Source organism: Barbatula barbatula (genome assembly GCF_947034865.1).
Source record: "Barbatula barbatula genome assembly, chromosome: 7".
NCBI classification, from domain to species: domain Eukaryota; kingdom Metazoa; phylum Chordata; class Actinopteri; order Cypriniformes; family Nemacheilidae; genus Barbatula; species Barbatula barbatula.
Genome location: NC_136770.1, coordinates 1,837,751 through 1,855,309, shown reverse-complemented (window position 1 = coordinate 1,855,309; position 17,559 = coordinate 1,837,751). Strand labels below are relative to the sequence as shown.

At 39.1% G+C, this 17,559-nt stretch overlaps 2 protein-coding genes across 5 annotated transcripts; both read left to right on the top strand.

Moving 5' to 3' along the window:
- The first annotated feature begins 2,740 nt into the window (after positions 1-2,740).
- cldn10d (claudin 10d) lies at positions 2,741-4,839 on the top strand. The gene is made up of 5 exons (XM_079461222.1): positions 2,741-2,975; positions 3,066-3,227; positions 3,436-3,517; positions 3,612-3,719; positions 3,798-4,839. Exons 1-5 carry the CDS (start codon positions 2,747-2,749, stop codon positions 4,027-4,029), a joined length of 813 nt encoding a protein of 270 aa, XP_079317348.1. The 5' UTR covers positions 2,741-2,746; the 3' UTR covers positions 4,030-4,839.
- A 454-nt stretch (positions 4,840-5,293) lies between these two features.
- dzip1 (DAZ interacting zinc finger protein 1) lies at positions 5,294-16,696 on the top strand. Of its 4 annotated transcripts, none has more exons than XM_079459680.1 (18): positions 5,294-5,493; positions 6,442-6,566; positions 6,826-7,437; positions 10,202-10,286; positions 10,365-10,495; positions 11,262-11,420; positions 11,531-11,659; positions 11,885-11,947; positions 12,044-12,172; positions 12,448-12,493; positions 12,791-12,838; positions 14,137-14,285; positions 14,357-14,543; positions 14,808-14,961; positions 15,308-15,606; positions 15,699-15,841; positions 15,967-16,135; positions 16,290-16,696. In XM_079459680.1, the coding sequence occupies exons 2-18, from the start codon at positions 6,564-6,566 to the stop codon at positions 16,370-16,372; spliced, it is 2,589 nt and encodes an 862-aa protein (XP_079315806.1). In that variant the 5' UTR covers positions 5,294-5,493; positions 6,442-6,563; the 3' UTR covers positions 16,373-16,696. The 4 variants fall into 4 exon arrangements, with proteins under 4 accessions (XP_079315806.1, XP_079315804.1, XP_079315807.1 ...); XM_079459678.1 differs by having other exon boundaries at positions 15,305-15,606; XM_079459681.1 differs by having other exon boundaries at positions 5,316-5,566.
- Positions 16,697-17,559: the final 863 nt, after the last annotated feature.

The window sequence follows — 17,559 nt, the reverse complement described above, 5'->3', positions numbered from 1 at the left end:
AGGGTTTCACCAGTAGTGCGGTCATATATCTTTTGTCTCTAGAGACCCTTCATAGAGGAGAGTACCCAAAGGTAGGGTGTTCAGACGTACATCCTCATCGGGGGGTTAAGTAGGTGTGTTTGTGTTTGTGTGTACACATCAAGCTGTCAAAGTGTGGCGCAGGTAAACTGTGATGTGGTTACTGAAGCATTTCTTTTCTCCAAATTAAGCTTTTTCACTACGAAATGCACTCGTACATGTATGCATGTACTCGCATGCCTGTGTGTGAGCGCTTGCTCTTTTTCATGTCTTGTATTCCTAACCAGAGTTGAAATGCACATTTAATCCAAATTAAAAGCCTAAGGACATGAATAAAAATAAAACATCTTGTTGAAAGAATCAGAATGAATGTTTTTATGCTTAGTTACTAAAAACTCACAGACTTGACCTCGGCGTTAACACTCTCAACGAATGTCAGTTATGCTTCTCCAAATTTGTTGGACAAAGATTGTTTTCTGACTCTTCCAGGAGGAAATGGGGCCGAGGAGCAGCATGTGCTGAGAGTAAATGGACGTCAGAGCGGTGTGGGCCGGAGGAGGAACGTGAGCGGCTCGATGTTGAGATTGATCAATTTAAAGCTGTGTTTTATCAAATAAGGGGCGGATAATTGAGTATTCCAGGAAGGGGAAACTGAAAGAGCTGTTTGAGAAATGATGGTTGGCCGCTGATGTCTGTTTGGTTTTAATGGGAACACTTTAGCTGGCTGGAGGAGAGCCAGAAGCGTGTTTGTGACCAACGTGATATAAAAGTAAATGGAGTCACACTTTAGGAAAAAGATGGGGGTCCCAGGAACACTCAATGGGGTCCTAAAGTGGACCAAATTATTCTTATTTCTTACTCCTCCTAAAACACCAAGACACATGGTAAAGATAACATACACTGAACAAATGTATTATGCCTTAGTAGATTTTATGAAAATAAATTATTTAAATATACTTTCTACCATTGTTTGTTAAAAAATCCCTAAAAATCATGGGAATAAAAATGTGTTTACCTAATTATTAAGTAAATCCAACTCAATTTTATTATGTCAAACCAATTTACATAAATTGGTCAAATGAAGTTTACTTATTTATTTTGAGTTTTTGTAGATATAACCTTGGCCGTTGATCTGTAGTTCCCAGCATGCTTTGTATCTAACTGCATTAGGATAGTCATTTTAAGTGTTTTTCAATAAAAAGAAAGACAGTATCTTTGAGATTTAAGCTTTGGCATTCTTTTTAAGTTTGGGTTTTTTAAGTTGTTCAGAAAAGCTTGTTTTGGCTGTTTTGACTTGCATAACCTTTTATGTTTTGCTTATAGTCAATGTTTTCTTGTACAGCTGCTTTGTAACAATGAAAATTGTAAAAGCGCTATATAAATAAAGCTGACTTGACCAGTCTGAGGGAGGCACGATATTAGTTATGAATCACTTATTGAGTTACTGTGCCTATGTCAGTACAGAGACTCTTCTCACTTGACCGTCTATATTGAAAAAAAATTATTTAGTTCAATATGAAAGTAAGTGATCTGTGAAGCTTAATGTTAGACACATTTTATTCGCCGAAATGTATTTATATATTTGAAGTAAAGTTTACTTGATAAACACTAGTGTACAGTATTTAATAAGTAAAATATACTTAATTCTGGTTAATTTCTGGAATTATACTGTAGCAGCAAATTTTAGAAAATGCATGTGCCAATTGTCACGAGGATTTTAGTAAGTAAATTCGACAAGTTGTTTTTTTCAGTGTACTGAAAAAACACACTGAAACATGTGCAATTCATATGTTGCTTGTAAGAAATGTATTTTTGTTCTAAAATACAGGTATTCACACATATATCCAAACCCTCAACCCTCAGTCTCAAACAAACAGACCCACAGTGTTTACACACTTCTTATCTAAACAAGATCTGTTCTATATTCAGTTGTCTCATCTTTTATTTTGTTATTTGAGCTTCTTATCTCGCTTCTCTTTTTCTTCATATTGTTTATACAGAAACAGTAACCATTCCTGTTGTGTTATATGAAACACATCATAAACATCATATTTATGAAGAATATTCCTAGTAAACGTCCAAACCTGGGTGGACACGTCCAATGCAACAGCCTGCTGATATTCTGACGGAGATTTTATTTTTAAAAACATAATATTGATAAATTGCATGAGAACAATTGTCTAATGGAGAGATTATAATTGTTTTACTGGGAAATAATATTTGTCACTAGGCATTCATGTTAAATGTTTGTCTATGCTCAAGCTTGCTTCATATTGTTCTCGTTCATTTGACATTATGTTATAATGCATTTGACATCTTTCTGAAACCAAATCTGAATATAATGTTTATGTAAGTGTGGGACAAAATTTTCTTGATAAACAATTGAATATTTTTCATGTAAAAAATATAGAAGAAACTAAATGTATAATATTGAATACAAATTAAAACTGTATATTATGTATTTGATGTGTAGCTATACTTTTTAATGTTCATCTCCTATTACTACGTTTTTACTTGTTTTTATTTTCTATTAATAGTTTTTAAATCATGGGATTTGTGGTTAACATGCTTTAAAAAAATATCAAATAAGTCTTTCAGGAATGCTTGTCCTGTTGCATAAACACAAACAATGGACTCTGGGAATAAGAAACTGCTGATGAGGTAAACCCATGTCGTCTTTCCAGTCTATAATATGCAAAAACCACAAACAGACGATGAACACATCATCATGCAGCGAACAGTTGTGATGTACATAGAGATCGGCTGTTTTGTATCCTGTCTTTGTGGCTGGATTTTAATCTGTTCTACTATGGCCACTGAATACTGGATCGTTTCTGAAAGCGCTGAAGTGGTTCTCAGTGCTGGTATGTATTATTCCAACCTGTGGATGGACTGTCTCGCAGACTCCACTGGGGTTTCTGACTGCAGATATTTCCCCTCCATGATGAACCTTTCTAGTAAGTCCGTTGAAACTGAGACGTCGTGTAAATGGATTATTATTATTATAGGTTTGTTATTAAGTCTCTCTCTCTCTCTTTGGTTTTCAGTTTTCCTCCATGTGAGCAGGGCTCTGTCTGTGGTCTCTGTGATTTTGGGCTTCTGGGCGGCTGTGCTCGCTCTCATCGGGATGAAGTGTACCAAGATCGGAGGCTCTGAACTCATTAACGCCAGAGTTACGTTTGCTGCGGCGTTGACGTACATGGCATCTGGTGGGAACTTTTCTTTAAAGCATAAATTGAGTGTTCATGTAGATTCCCAGGAGCACACATTCTGGTAGAAGAGGCGTAGCTTTAATTTTTGTTTGTTTGACTGCAGTTTGTTTTTTCTTTCAAAAGCATCTTACAACCACATAAATCGAATTAAAAGCACGAATGCATTCAATATTTATTGTAACTCCTTACAACATCTGTTTCACAGGCTTCTGTGGGATTATAGTGTACTCTTGGTGGGGCGAGAAGGCACGCATTGAATTTTTGGATCCATATTTCCTAGAAATGAAGTATGTAAATATTAAATCTTTTATTACATTAATACATTACGTTCAAAAAGTTCAATACGACGCCTATACACTGCTGCATTTGTGGTTTTGTCAGGTATGAGCTGGGTGCGGGTCTGTTCATCGGTTGGGGCGGATCGTGTCTGATTATTGGTGGAAGTGCAGTCATGGGCTATTTCTCTGGGAGAGAGTCGTTCCCTCGGAGGTCTGACTCACATCATTGTATAGATTGAACAGGAATCGATACAAAAACACAATAATGGATGTTTTGTCTTCTGCTCAGATTGAATGCAAAACCCAGTAGACCCCCGACTTACATGACTGCTCGTACCAGACGGTTGTACATGCTGCCGGGCTCCTCTAGACCCACAACAGTCATCGTGCCTTCGACATACCAATCACAAGGAGAAAGCAGAGGAAGTCAATTGAGTACAGGCAGGAGGGAAACACAAGAAAGTCGATCTTCAAGAACAGACATCAGATTCCCGCCGCCCCCCAGAGACTCAGCTGTGTGACCTGACGGAAAAGGAACAAATTGGAAAATGGCGTTCGTTGAGTGTGTCTAATGCTGATGGTTTTCTCAAAACATTTGTACGTATCTAATATAAAGTAAATGTATTAAATTAAATCTATTTACAATATGGAATATGTGGAAAGTGAAATACTATTAAGTTTTCAAATCAGCTCAGAAACAAAGGCTGCAGTAAGACAACATGACATCACTGGTCTGAGACTGGGTGATGACATCACTGGTCTGAGACTGTTTGATGACATCACTGCTCTTCAATTCACATTTATCTGTATAGCACTTTTCACAACATTTAACATTAACGTTTCTGCATTAAGCATGCAGCTAGGTCATTTTACACGGATGACATAAAATACTCTGTACAGTGTTGCAAAATGACACGTTGAGGTTTTGCTGCGGTCCTCGAAGTTGACCTCTTTTCCTACCTGGATGCTGTAAATCAATAAAAAATAAATATTTAGGCTTCAACTCAGTACTGTCTTATAATGGCCTTTTATAATAAAAATGCATTGTGTTTTTAGGCAAAAATTAACCTCATAATTCTGATCTATTAAATCTAAATGTTTTCATATTGTTAAAAGGCAGACGCTATTGGCATCTCTGTGTATACAGCGACACAATATTATGTACATTCTGCTTTGTATTCTACTCGTTTAGCACTATGGCATAAATAGCCATATACCCGCTGGTGTATAGATTCCTTTTTGCACCCCACCTAGGTGATAATGGTGTTTTGTACCGCATGGCAAATTGTGTTCATGCACTATTTAAGTTTTATTTCCTCCAAGACGTCCACAAGTAAAAGACAAATATAACAACAATCAGTTCCTTCAGAATACTGGGGTGCAAATTATTACCTGTGTGCACTGCCAAGTTATGTCGTTTGCCTCGTTTAATGGCAGAAAGAACGCATCCATTAGACACCACCAGATGGCGATGTTCACCAAGAAAACAATCACGTCACTTTGTTGTTTGTGATGGTACCATTTTTAATAATCGCTCTTTTAACTGTTTAAACAGAACATTGATTTGTACTATTTTAAATAGTTTTTTAAATAGTTTATTTTAAATAGTTTTACGACGTTCAGTAAGTATCGTCTGTATATTAAATACAGCCCCATCACATATTGCCCAAACACAACTCACAATGACTAAAATATTCTTACAAACAGTAAATAAGCGAATAAATAAATAAAACAAACAAACATTTAAAGTTTTCTGCGCGTGCCCTTCCCCCTCCTCGAACTCCGGAGATGCGCCAAGGCGCGAGGCAGGAATGCGCTGTGTGACGTCACGTGGATCGCACACTTTCGGGGGATCGCTCGATGCCTAGACAGTCTCAACTTTTCTTTAAGTCGACTTCGGATCGCGTAGCTGAACGTGACTCTCGGATGAACCGGGTTCGACGCGAGTCTGCGTGGATTCGACGCAGAGAACTTTTTGCGGATAGGTACGAGCCATTACATCAGTTCTTCCCGTTACTCAGAGTCCCAAAACGTCGCGTTTTGCTGTAAAGATGGCTGGTAAGCTTCAGGGTGTCTAGGTTTGCGGTCTCTCTTTCTCTCGTTTGCCTTCTTCTTAATCGTCCGCTTCTTCGTGCCCCTCTTTTGTTCGCGAGCTTGTCCCGACTTGAGATGTTTGAAAGCAAGGGGCAGTAATCTGGGAAGCAGAATGATGACATTTTCTGGAGAAAGACATTTTAAGTCTCTGTGTGTGGGAGTCACTTAGATGAAAACTGCGTTTCGAAACGTCAAGAATTATTTTGCTTAAAGAAAACAAAGTAGTTTCAACGATGGGGAAAAAATATTGTTGTATGTTGTGTACTTTCACGTCATTGTTTTCTCTTTATGTTGGGTTGATTTTAAAAAGTGTACATAAACACGCTATCACAGCGTCAAACATACAGTATGCCATATAGTGACATTATACTCGTGTATTGTTTACACATCGTTGTGTTGTTTTTAAAACACTACATGAAACATGTATGCACTTATGTTGTTATCATTGCTTCCAACGTTTCCTCATCTGTAAGTCGCTTTGGATAAATGTAAACATTCCTTAAATAACATTAAGTTTATTGTAAACATTACAGTATGTGAAATACGTGTAAATGAACGCTGGTTGGTATAATAAAAGTGAAATACCGTGTTTTTGTAGGAATGCCATTTGCATTATTCTAGTTTTTCTACAGATGTCATGTTTTATTGTACTATAATAAGTACCCTTCAATTCGGGTTCCTGTTGGGCGTATTTTTCTAAGCATTACCGAATGCATTCGTTACAGTAATGAGCATAAATGTGGTGTTTAAATGTAAATTAATAATGTAATAATTGTGTAACGGGCTTCGCAAAGACCTTTAACATACACGTGTCTGTTTCTTCTTCTTCTCTCGTACAGTGTGCTGTGCAAACTGGGACACGCGCTCTTGTTTCCATAGAAACGCGCAGGACGCTCTTTGAGAAGGCAGCGGTGGCGCGCGCCGCTCTGATCAAATATCAATACTTCACAAAAAACGCAAGATGGTAAGACGACCGCCACGAATCGACAACATAAGGTGGATTTTATGCGATTAAATAATGCTTTTGGTGAATATACATCGTGTTTGATATGATCACAGTCATGTGGAGGTGTGTTAGCTGGTAACCATTAGCAGCAGTGCTTGAATCAATTGGGAAAAAAAAAGATGTCTTTGTGTGCGACCTTCAGAATCGCATCCGTCAGATGTCACTCGAATGCACGTGTCTGTTATAGAATTCACCTTGCCTTTCGTTTCCTCCTCAGCCGTTTCACGACAACGTCTATTACCCGTACCCCACCGATCCCCCGGGAACCCATTCCTCAGCAGGGATCCCGTCTCTCCTGAGCTCTCCAAAGAGTCAGCCCTCCTCCGGCAGCCAGAACAGACCGGCCATGTCCGGACCCCTCACCTCATCCGGAGTCAGCACCGCCGTCCCCCCGCCCTTCAAGTTCCGAGCTCGGCGCGAGAGCGTGGACTGGCGTCGCTTCAATGCCGTTGATGTGGACCGGGTGGCTTGCGAAATGGACTTTAACGCTTTGCAGGAGCACATCACGGCGGTGACGTTTTGTAACGTGGAGGGCGAGCGTTGCACCCGCTGTCAGAGCCCCGTGGACCCGGCTCTGATCAAGCTCTTCCGGCTGGCTCAGCTCACAGTGGAATACCTGCTTCACTCACAGGATTGTCTCGGCATCAGCCTGCAGGCGGCCGAGGAGAGGCTGGTGACGGAGGCCAGGGAGAGGGAGCAGATCTGCGTCCAGCTGCAGAAAAAAACCCAGGATGCAAAAAACTTAAAGGAGGAACTGAAGCAGAGGAAGAAGATCATCTCCTCTCAGCAAGCCATGTTTAACGCAGGGATGAGTGCCAACTACCACAAGGTCGGTGCTGGGGTGTGAATGTTTGTATTAGCATTTTCATTGTTGCCGTCACCTCCCCCCACGGTCTGCCAGTTCACTAACCCTAGGAAATGGAAGTGTGTTGATGGCGTGAAACGCTGACCGTAAAGCTGGAGTATTTTTCCATTTGTGGTTTTTCATTGGGATTACAAAAATGATGCAATGTGAAGTTCTTGAACCAGAATTCACATTTTTTCTCAATTGTTAAAGTACATTATAGTACAGGATAGATCATCTATTATAGTTATTTAATTGGGGTGCTAATCCATGCACCCATGCATATTCCTGGACCAATATTACCCACAATGCATTGCACTACACAAAAACGATTGCATCTCCGATTGGTATATCTGGTGTTTAAGCTTTATCACACCTCCAGTATGTACTTCATGAGTACAGTACGCAAAACAGTATTCGGCCTTCATGTAGTGTTGTCTGACACAGTCCATAATGACGCCTGCTGGCCGGGACAGGATTAGCTAATCACCAGAAGCTTTGTATTTTGGAAACGGCGTTCAGGATTTGGCGAGTGGAGCAGATGGTGTCAGCTGGCGACGATGACTTGTCCTCCACTTATAAAAGAGATTTAAGTGGAGCTACAAATCAAAGCACCCTGCCCCCCTCTCCCGCCCCTTTAAATTGCGCGGTGCATTCATTTCTGAACGTTCGTGTCTCAAAGTCTGTTACAGTGTTTGAGACTTGTGATGATAAGGCTATATCAGTTGTTTGTCTATTTGCGGTTAACTGTCATCCCTGATAGTGGGCAGCTGTTGCCAAGGCAACAACTGGTGTTTCATGCGGTTACTAGGAGAAGCACAGGCGCCTGACGGCAGCATCTCAATGACGGCAGCACACGTGGATGTTTTAATCTAAATGAGAGCAGGAGTCATAATTACTATTTTAATTATTATTAAAAATGAAGAAGTATTTATTTACACAGCACTTTGACAATATTGCATTGTTTAAAGCTGCTTTACAGAGCATACATTGTAGAATAAACAGTCGAGGCAGGAGAAATATAAGACCATAAGAAATATACACGATAGAGGTAAGAAATACAAGACATTTTTTTAATAATTATAAATGGTGCATGACTGATTATATAAATAGCAAATATTAATAGAGCAGGGTTGCTGGTGTCTGATATAATCCAATATATAGACCACCTTGCAGAACGTAAACACAGGCCCAGAAGCACTTCCGGATTCAGTTTTTACATAATATATATAATTAAACCTTAAAGATATTTGTTTAACATTTTGAATCAGTTATAAATATTAGAAGTTCTTCTGGGCAAGCGCTGAACTAGCATTGTTTACCTTATCTGAAGAGGTTTATATAATTCAATATGCTACAATGCAAGTAAATAATATTTACACATAGAAAAATGTACATAGCTATCAGACACAATTATTAGACTTTTGTTTACAGAAAAGGCTTTCATTTTAATATTTTTCGTTTTCTTGCATTTTTAATGTGCTAATGGTTATTTGTTTATTCGTTATATTGCAAAATAAGTTAGTTTTATATTTATGCAACTATTTTAAGTGACTCTTATTAACATCTTATGATTTTATTGCTATGGCAACATTTCACCTTTTTTCAAATAATATTAAGGCCAATATTTTATGTGAAATCAACTAACAGAAGTGTTGCAATAGTTTTAATTTAAGCAAACTATATCAACCTTGATCAGACAAGGGCAACAATCTCCAAAAGACCAAAAGTCATTGCCTCGTGGAGCATCACAACCAGTAACTGAAAAAAACATATATTAAAATGAATCATTTGTTAAATTGTTCTGTTAAAACAGCGATTTTTACCTCAATTTAAACCATTTTAGTTTCAATAATATACATTATTTTGTCACATGACACTAAAATAGGACCGTGAGAGTTTAGTGAGGTTCTGTAATACATAGTTTTGGTTTTATTCCAGCACCTGCTGAGGCTGCAGATTGACACAGATGAATGAATCCCTGTTTGCCCCGACTCTTTAAACACATAATTGCATTTCACAGTTCATTTGGAAAATGATGGCAGTGCAGCAATGCGATTATATCACACAGAGGATGCCTTACAGAAACAGTCTGCCAGCTTTCCCAGTCTTGTGAGGGGTATCGGTATCAGTGTGGTTAAATATGAATGAGAGCACCAGACGGCCACGTCGGCTGCTAAATGTGGTGTGTGATGTGCGGCTCTGTAGATTTTCTCTCCTCGTCTGTGGACGAACTGGAGCGTGCAATACAGCGAGAGGTAGAGCGGGGGAAACCTGTACCATCATTCCTCCGCCACCCGGTGTTTCCATGGCAACGTGCCTACGGTGTCTCTCGGTATCATCCTTGAGTTGATTGTGAGTGACAGTTGTGCCGAGGTGTTTGGGCATCTGTCTGTCACCTGAGCCTGGCTCATGTACAGTTTGACCTTTAGCAACGGTTCTGCTGGGCGTATTTGACTTGAAATATTTGTTTAAAGGGAACATGTCACCCAGATATAAAAAAATTCTGAAATAAGAGGTTGGTCCAGGTTGGTTGGGGAATTTTGATAGATGCTAACAAAGATGATTAAGAACAACTAACCATTTCAGGAAGTCATATGCTAGCACAGCGCTGGCGATGCCAATGTCACAGGTTCAATTTCCAGTGAATGCATGAAATATTTGCATACTTACATTTCTTGTCACAGAAAGTTGATGCAAAATGTCTTTACAGACTTGGTGTCATTTACGTAAAGATTTTGATTTTCAGTGCCATTATTGTGAGAAGGCCTTCATGAATGCCTCCTTCCTGCAGAGTCACATGCAACGCAGACATTCAACGGCGTTTGACATCAGTGAGTACACACAAATCACCTCACGACATAATGCCTGTTTTGTGTATTCTTTCATTTAAACCCTTCCACGTGTTTCAGAGCTAATGACGGACAACCAAAAAAAGATCCAGACCATGAAGTTACAAGATGAGATCCACAAACTTCAAGAGCAGTTGACGCTGGTCACGTCCCAAATGGAGACGCAGCAGAAAGACTACACTGCTAAACAGGTTAGGAAGAGCCGGTATTAAAGGTATCGTTCACTTAAAATGTTATGCTTATTTACTAACCCTCATGTCCTCCAAGACGTCCATGTAGAAACTAATCCAAGGTTGTTGAGGAAAAGGTTGTTCCTCCATATAATGGATATAATGGGGGGAACCTGATTTAAGGTCCAAATACCAGTTTCTATGTAGCTTTAAATGGCTAAACGCGTCACCAGCCGATGAATAAGGTAATTCTACTTGTGTAATCATGTTGGAAAGGCCACGTGTCTGACGTAAGCGAATGTACCGACCCATTGTTTACGAGTGGCGAGATGGAAGACCGTTCAATTGTTGCTGGGGGTTTTGCGAAACATTTTATGTTTTTGAGACAGATTCTTTTTTTAAATAGTCTGTTCGTGTCCTTATCCGGGATGTATAAACGTCAGACGTGTGACCTTTCCAACATGAGTACGTATTACGGGAAGTCGTAAACGCGCAACACGGTTATGTGGTGTTTAGCCATTTTATGCTATATAGAAACTGATATTTGGACCTTTAATCAGGTTTCCCCCCATTACATCCATTATATGCAGGAAGATCCGGAAACGTTTGCCTCAACAACCTTGGATTAGTTTCCACAGAAGAAATAAAGGCATTGACGTCTTGGATGAAACGAGGGTGAATAAATAAGCATAACATTAAATTTCTAAAGCGAACGATACCTTTAAAATCTCAAGTCTTGAATGGTATGTTTCGTCTGTATTTTAATCAGAATATTGCTTTCCTCCAGGAGAAAGAGCTCATTCAGAGACAGGAGGAGTTCAAGAGACAGTTGGAAAACTGGAAAGACGATGAATACATACGAATGAGCAGCAAAATAGATGAAGTCAAGCAAGCGTGTAAGCGCGACATGGATTCAATGCACCAGAGGAACATGAACCTAGAAAACGTATGCAAGTCAATTGGTTTCTGACAATGAAACGCGATAAAGGCCAAAACAGGCTACTTTTGCTACGCACGCTGCAAATATATTTCTTTGAAATGTTTCGTTTTTCTCAGGAGCTGCTGAAATTGAAACAACTAAATAAACAGGAAATCTCAGCGACAGTACAGACACAGTCCGGTTCACCAGCCAGCAATGAACACTGGCAGGAGGCTGTTAAACTTCAGCAGAAACTCCACAAACAGGTAAGAAATAGTTTCTTGTACATTCATACGGGATATACCGTATATATATGTATAGACAGTTTCACGGTACATTATTTCTGATAACAAATAAAAGAAACCGAGAAGAACCGTTACTTGACTAAACTTGACTCTCCAATATTTCGAATTTAGACTGCGAAAGCAAGCTCAGCCTCTAGATGTCCACCATATTGTTTCCATATTAATAAAAGTTGTTTCACTATTCAGGACGTGAAGTGGTCACACAAAATGCAACAACAGAAGGAGCAACATGACAGCGAGAAGATTACGGTTGGTACCTTGCGGTGATTGTCATATGGAAACCAGAAGTCATGGAGGTTTTGAATGACACGATGACAGATTATTTTGCTCTGTGTGTTGTTTCAGCTTCAGGAGGAGCTGTCAAACCTGCGGCGTGCGGTGTCAGAAGGGAGGCAGGAGTCCAGACGTCAGGTGCAGGAATTGAGTCACAGGCTTCAGGAGCAGCAGCAGATTATTACTTCACAGAATACGCAGGTCAGTACTGAAGTCCAGCGGCACAGGAAGAGTCTCCAGTGTTCAGGATATCCTGTATTACTGCTGCCGTCCACAGCTCTAATCTACAGGAACTGCACGGGTGGAAACCCGTCGGGAAATATGAGCAGTTATCATGTACTTTCTTTCCTCTTTTTGGTGAAAGATTCACGGAATTGTTTTTAGATTAAATGATAAAATGATGTACTAGGATAATGTACAGTATTGGTAACGTGCACTTTGGAAACAAACAACACATGGTTTTCTTTCTATCACAGATGAAACAGATCTCATCGAAGCCTCCAGTGTTAGTTCAACGTGACGGTATGTGAACATTTCAAAGTTTCTAAGACCTGTTTTTTTTTTATTAACGCACCACAACAAACAAGAGCGCAGCGCAAATGGCTTGTGGAATTATATAAATAAAATGAATATATCATTTTAATGTTATATAAATATGAATATATTCACGCAAATATTTGTACGTATGTATAAACAGTAAATACAAAATTGATATGCACATTGCACAGACATATTATGTAAACACAAACGTTTACTCTGGATGCGATTAATCGTTGATAAGCCCTATTTCTAAGTGTACATTATTTATTTGTGTTTTAGTGGTTGCTGTCCCGGCTCCAGAGACAAAAGCTAAAGTGATGGTCATTGGTAAGTCATCGTGTGATATCCATCACCTTTGTGATTTTCTGTTTAGTTTAGTTAGACCTGTTATTATCACAGTCCCGGAATAATTAGTTCGACATCGGCCAGTTAATTCTCATCAATTTACACCCCATGTCCTAGCGTACATTACAACATTTCTTATCATCGCACATTCATTTTTATTTAGGTGTTTCTACACTCTTTTTACTGTTACTGTTTATAGGTTGTGATATTTATAACAATAAGATTGTTAACATTGGATCAGAATTCCCCTATCGGTAAAACCTATTATCAGTCAGTCTCAACTCATCTCGTACAGTCTCCCAGCAAACACGTTTCGGTCCATTCGTAACCTCTTGCTCTCTGTGCTGTCATATTAGAGCAGTTCAACTCGGTTCATACGTTGGATCCTATAGTGGAGCTGTCTGAGGAAGATAAAGGTAAATGTGATCGAGTGTAGTGGTCTGTGGCTTGCCCGCATGCTGTCTGCATGGATACGTCGCTGCAGTTTTCAGTCCGTCAGCATGCCGCTTTACTGAAGATGTTTATATTTCACAGACGTTGATCCAAAACAGCACATGTCTGCTCAATTATTGCAGAAGTATCAGCATGTGTGTAGTCACTGGACAGGTTTGAGGAAGAGACAGAGACAGGAGATGTAGCGAGAGCAAATGAACGTGTTTCCAGTGTTTGTTCTTTTTTATTTTATGTTTTGCTTGTGCTCGATTCATAGTTAAATTTTAATTGTCAGCCTACAATTGTGTTTTAGTAAAACTTTTTTGTTTTCATATTTAATGATGATATCATCATATCGTCATATCGTATTTGATAGCTGTAGTATTCTGAAAATAAACGTACTCTTGTAGATGGTAGTTTTTTATAGATGTGTGTTATAAAAACTGTATTAAGTAAAAAAAGTAAAATTTGAGGCACTAACATAAAAAAACTGAAATAAATGAAACTTGAATATCAAACTTAATAAATAGCAATATAAAAAAACTTAAGAAATAAAACAACAAATACACATAACAAAATTGCTCAAATGTAAACGAAAAATCATATTAAAATGACAAATTATTTCAAATGACTACAACAAATAAAACGGAACCGCTTTTAAACTTTTATGGTTTTGTCATTTAAGGTCAAGTGTGTTTTTTCATGTCCTTCGAGTGTCTTTATACTGCAGTAACACCACAGACTTTTATTCCGATGTCCTGCATTTGTAGAATGACATGACATTTATTGTATAGCATGTGTCAACATGTATGGTGAGTGTTTGAATTTTGTTAATCTTCCACTTTCAGAATCCTCAAGCATCTCCGAAAGTCAGCCAGAGAGCCACTCGTGGAGGCAGCAAGTGGAGGAACTGTTGAAGAACCCGGGCTTGAGGAGAGACATGCGTGTGGCCGCCCAGCAGAACCTCCATGACAGACTGAAGAATTTGGGCATCGAGGTAGTGTCAAACCACATGAAAATCTACAGAAACTCCATAACACAATGTAACCTTGATGTTATGTTGTTCAGGGGGTCACGGGTCTCTCTAAAGGGGCATATAAGAGCGCCATGGCCCAGATAACCTCAGACCGTCAGAATAAAGAAGAAGAGGATCCAGCGTATCGGAGGGCACAGAAAGAGATCAGCCGCCAACTGGAACTGAGGGTGAAGGAGAGGAACACAGAGGAACCAGCCAAACCAAAACAACTAGAACAAGGTCAGAACTTGCCATTCTTGCTGTAACATTAAAAACAGCATTTTATCAACATTGTCGAATTTAAATGAAAGGTAAACTTAATAGCTAAAACGCATACAAATGAAAGTTAAAAATCAATAAGAATTACATGGCAATATAAAAAATAAACTCCGCAAACACAAAAACGTGTTTTTACAACCTACTAGGAATGGTGGCAACACTTTTTTTTATTAGCTGGGATGTCGCTAGGGTTTGAATAAAGCTTTTTTTTTCATTCATTCACAGCTGTTCAATCTAAACCCAGATCCAGCAGTTTTCCATCTACGGTAACTCGTGTGATGTCAGGTCCTGCTCCCAAACAGCACCAGACCCCACAGCCGACTCCACGCAGTCGGACCAGCATCCTCCCCAAGACCTCCACACCACTACAGCAACACAAGTACAGTACAAACAACAATATACTGTTCATGTCATTCGTCTGCTTTCATTTGAATACATTAGGAAAGGTTTTTGAAAACTTGTTTACTTTTCATTTGTGCATTTGGCAGACGCTTTTATCCAAATCGAAATACATTGCGTTATAATACACATTGCTTCTGAGCATGTGCAATCCCCTGGGATCTAACCCATGGCCTTTGCGTTGCTAGCACAATGCTAGTACCACTGAGCCACAGGAAAGCCTCGAAGTGGATTTTCTTATCCATAGTTCCATTGTTTATTTTCTTTATGGCTTTAGACCTTCAGAGCTCACTCTACATCATGTATCTTACCTCCCACACTAGCAGAACGCCTCCATTCAGCTCTGACGAAGAAACGTCCGAGGAAGAGGAGGAGTCTGAGGAAGAAGCCCCTCAAACACAGAAGAAAGCTCCCCTGGTTACCCGAACCACCGTAAAAGCCCAAACGCCTAAAACACAACTGTACCCGACCCCACGCACGTCCACTCCCGCAGACAGAACAGCTGTGACCGCACTGAGCAAGAGCGACAGCGAGGAAACGGACGGCAGCGAGATGGATGAGATCAACGTCTCACAGCTAAACAAACACATGGACCAGAATGGAAACGTGGAGAAAACTTCTTATAGTAAGGAGGATGTGGAATTGTTTCATCGCTCAAAGAAACAAAAACAGTATGTCCTTCACGGTAAATCAATAATATTGTGGGTTTTTTTGTAGGTAATGTCAAAGCTCTTGGTAAAAGCCTGGAGAAGCAGCTGGAAGCGCGAGGCCCAAAGAAACCAGCAGGGGGCGTAAATACATTTCTAGAGAGGCCAAAGGTTGTCAAAAACATAAAGCAAGATGAAAAGAAAGATCTGAAGGTAAAGAAAACATGTTAACAGCAACCTGGGCTTGTGTTTGTACGTTTGTACGTCAGCCTTCGGTGATTATGTAACGCATTGACAACTTCTTTACCTGTTGTAACATTTGCTGTCACGTCTTTCAGTACACAGATGAAGATGATGATGACGACTGGGATATCTCCTCCCTGGAGGACGTGCCTGCTGTATCTAAACCCAACCGTAGCCCCGCCCCCATCATGAGGAGCCTGGACAAGAGTCTGGACAGCAGCACCAGCGTATGGGGCTCGTCCGCACCTAAAGGACAAAAAGCAGGTACATAGCATCCCATGTTAGCTGGAAATACTCTTAAAAATGAAAAGAAATATATAATGATCAGTTCTGTACAATTTAAGTTAATAAAACATTTTCATTTTAGGATTGTCTCATCATAACTAGTAATTGTCTGACACGTGTATCTGTTTCTTAGGCCTTACAGATGCTGGAACCGGCAGCACTCTGAAGAGCAGTTTAGTAACTGTCAGTGACTGGGACGATTCAGATGAAATATGACATCCAATGATACCAAAACATCCACAAACCAGTACACCTTAAACTGAATATTTGTAATATGTAGTGATCTTGTATCTCAGGCTTAGTGATTATTCAGGCACCAGATTTTTACAACTTCATTTTTTCATTTACGACCAAGGTACGTGTACACCTGGTAGTGAGAAACAGCCAAGGGAGATTGCACTTTAAAATGATGTCTTCATACTTTTTTGATAGTTTAACTATTAAATGTTCTTCTGCAATAAAACTTCACAGCAGCCTCAACCACAAAGGACTTTTGTAATGTAAAGTATTTTATGTATTAAATTCATATTATCACATGCTTTAAAGACTCCTTTTTACATTACCTGTACAAGCAATACATGCTTATCATCTATGAAGGTTTCATTGAAGAACCTCTTTATGGCTTAAGTTGTTACGCAGGTTTACAGATGAGAAATCAACAGCTCAGTTTCATTGAACTATCTGTTAGTTTAATTGTAACCATAATTAAAATGGTAGAACAATGAGAATGAAAAATATCCATTATTTTATAGTAATAAAAGTGAAGGATGCTGTATAAACTACATGCATCACTATAGTTTTACAACAAATATGTGAATCTTTGGTTACTGTAGTAAAATCATGATAAGGGTTTAACTCTGAACACACTGCTGCCAGACACAGATTATGTTTTAATCCGTCATGAAGTTTTATTCATGTGCTAAAATAAATAAACACAGTTTATTGGTGACTTTTAAGACTTAGTAGCCTAGCTCTTACCTAACAAACTCAAATCACCTAAACGTATAAAGCAAGCCACATTTTTTCATGTTAAACAAGTAAATCGTTACAGTCACCCATTAAGATACCCTTAATAAAGCATTTATAAATGTGTTTATGAATGATTAGTTAGTCATTTACAAATTCATTATGAAGCAGTTATAACTGCAGGAATAAGAAGAGAGATTCTAATGAAATACCTGCCAAATGCTGAGCCATTTATATTCGCATGTTATAAATGCCTAATAAATGTATTTATTCGTAATTTATTTGACTCGAAAGCAGATTCATTATTATCTTTATGTTGTTTGCAATAGAGGCTGTCAGACTGGACACTGCATTTGCACTGTTATGTTGGTTTTTTATACCTGCAGGCAGGCATTATTCATGCAGTTATAACCGCTTTATAATGCATTTGTAAATGA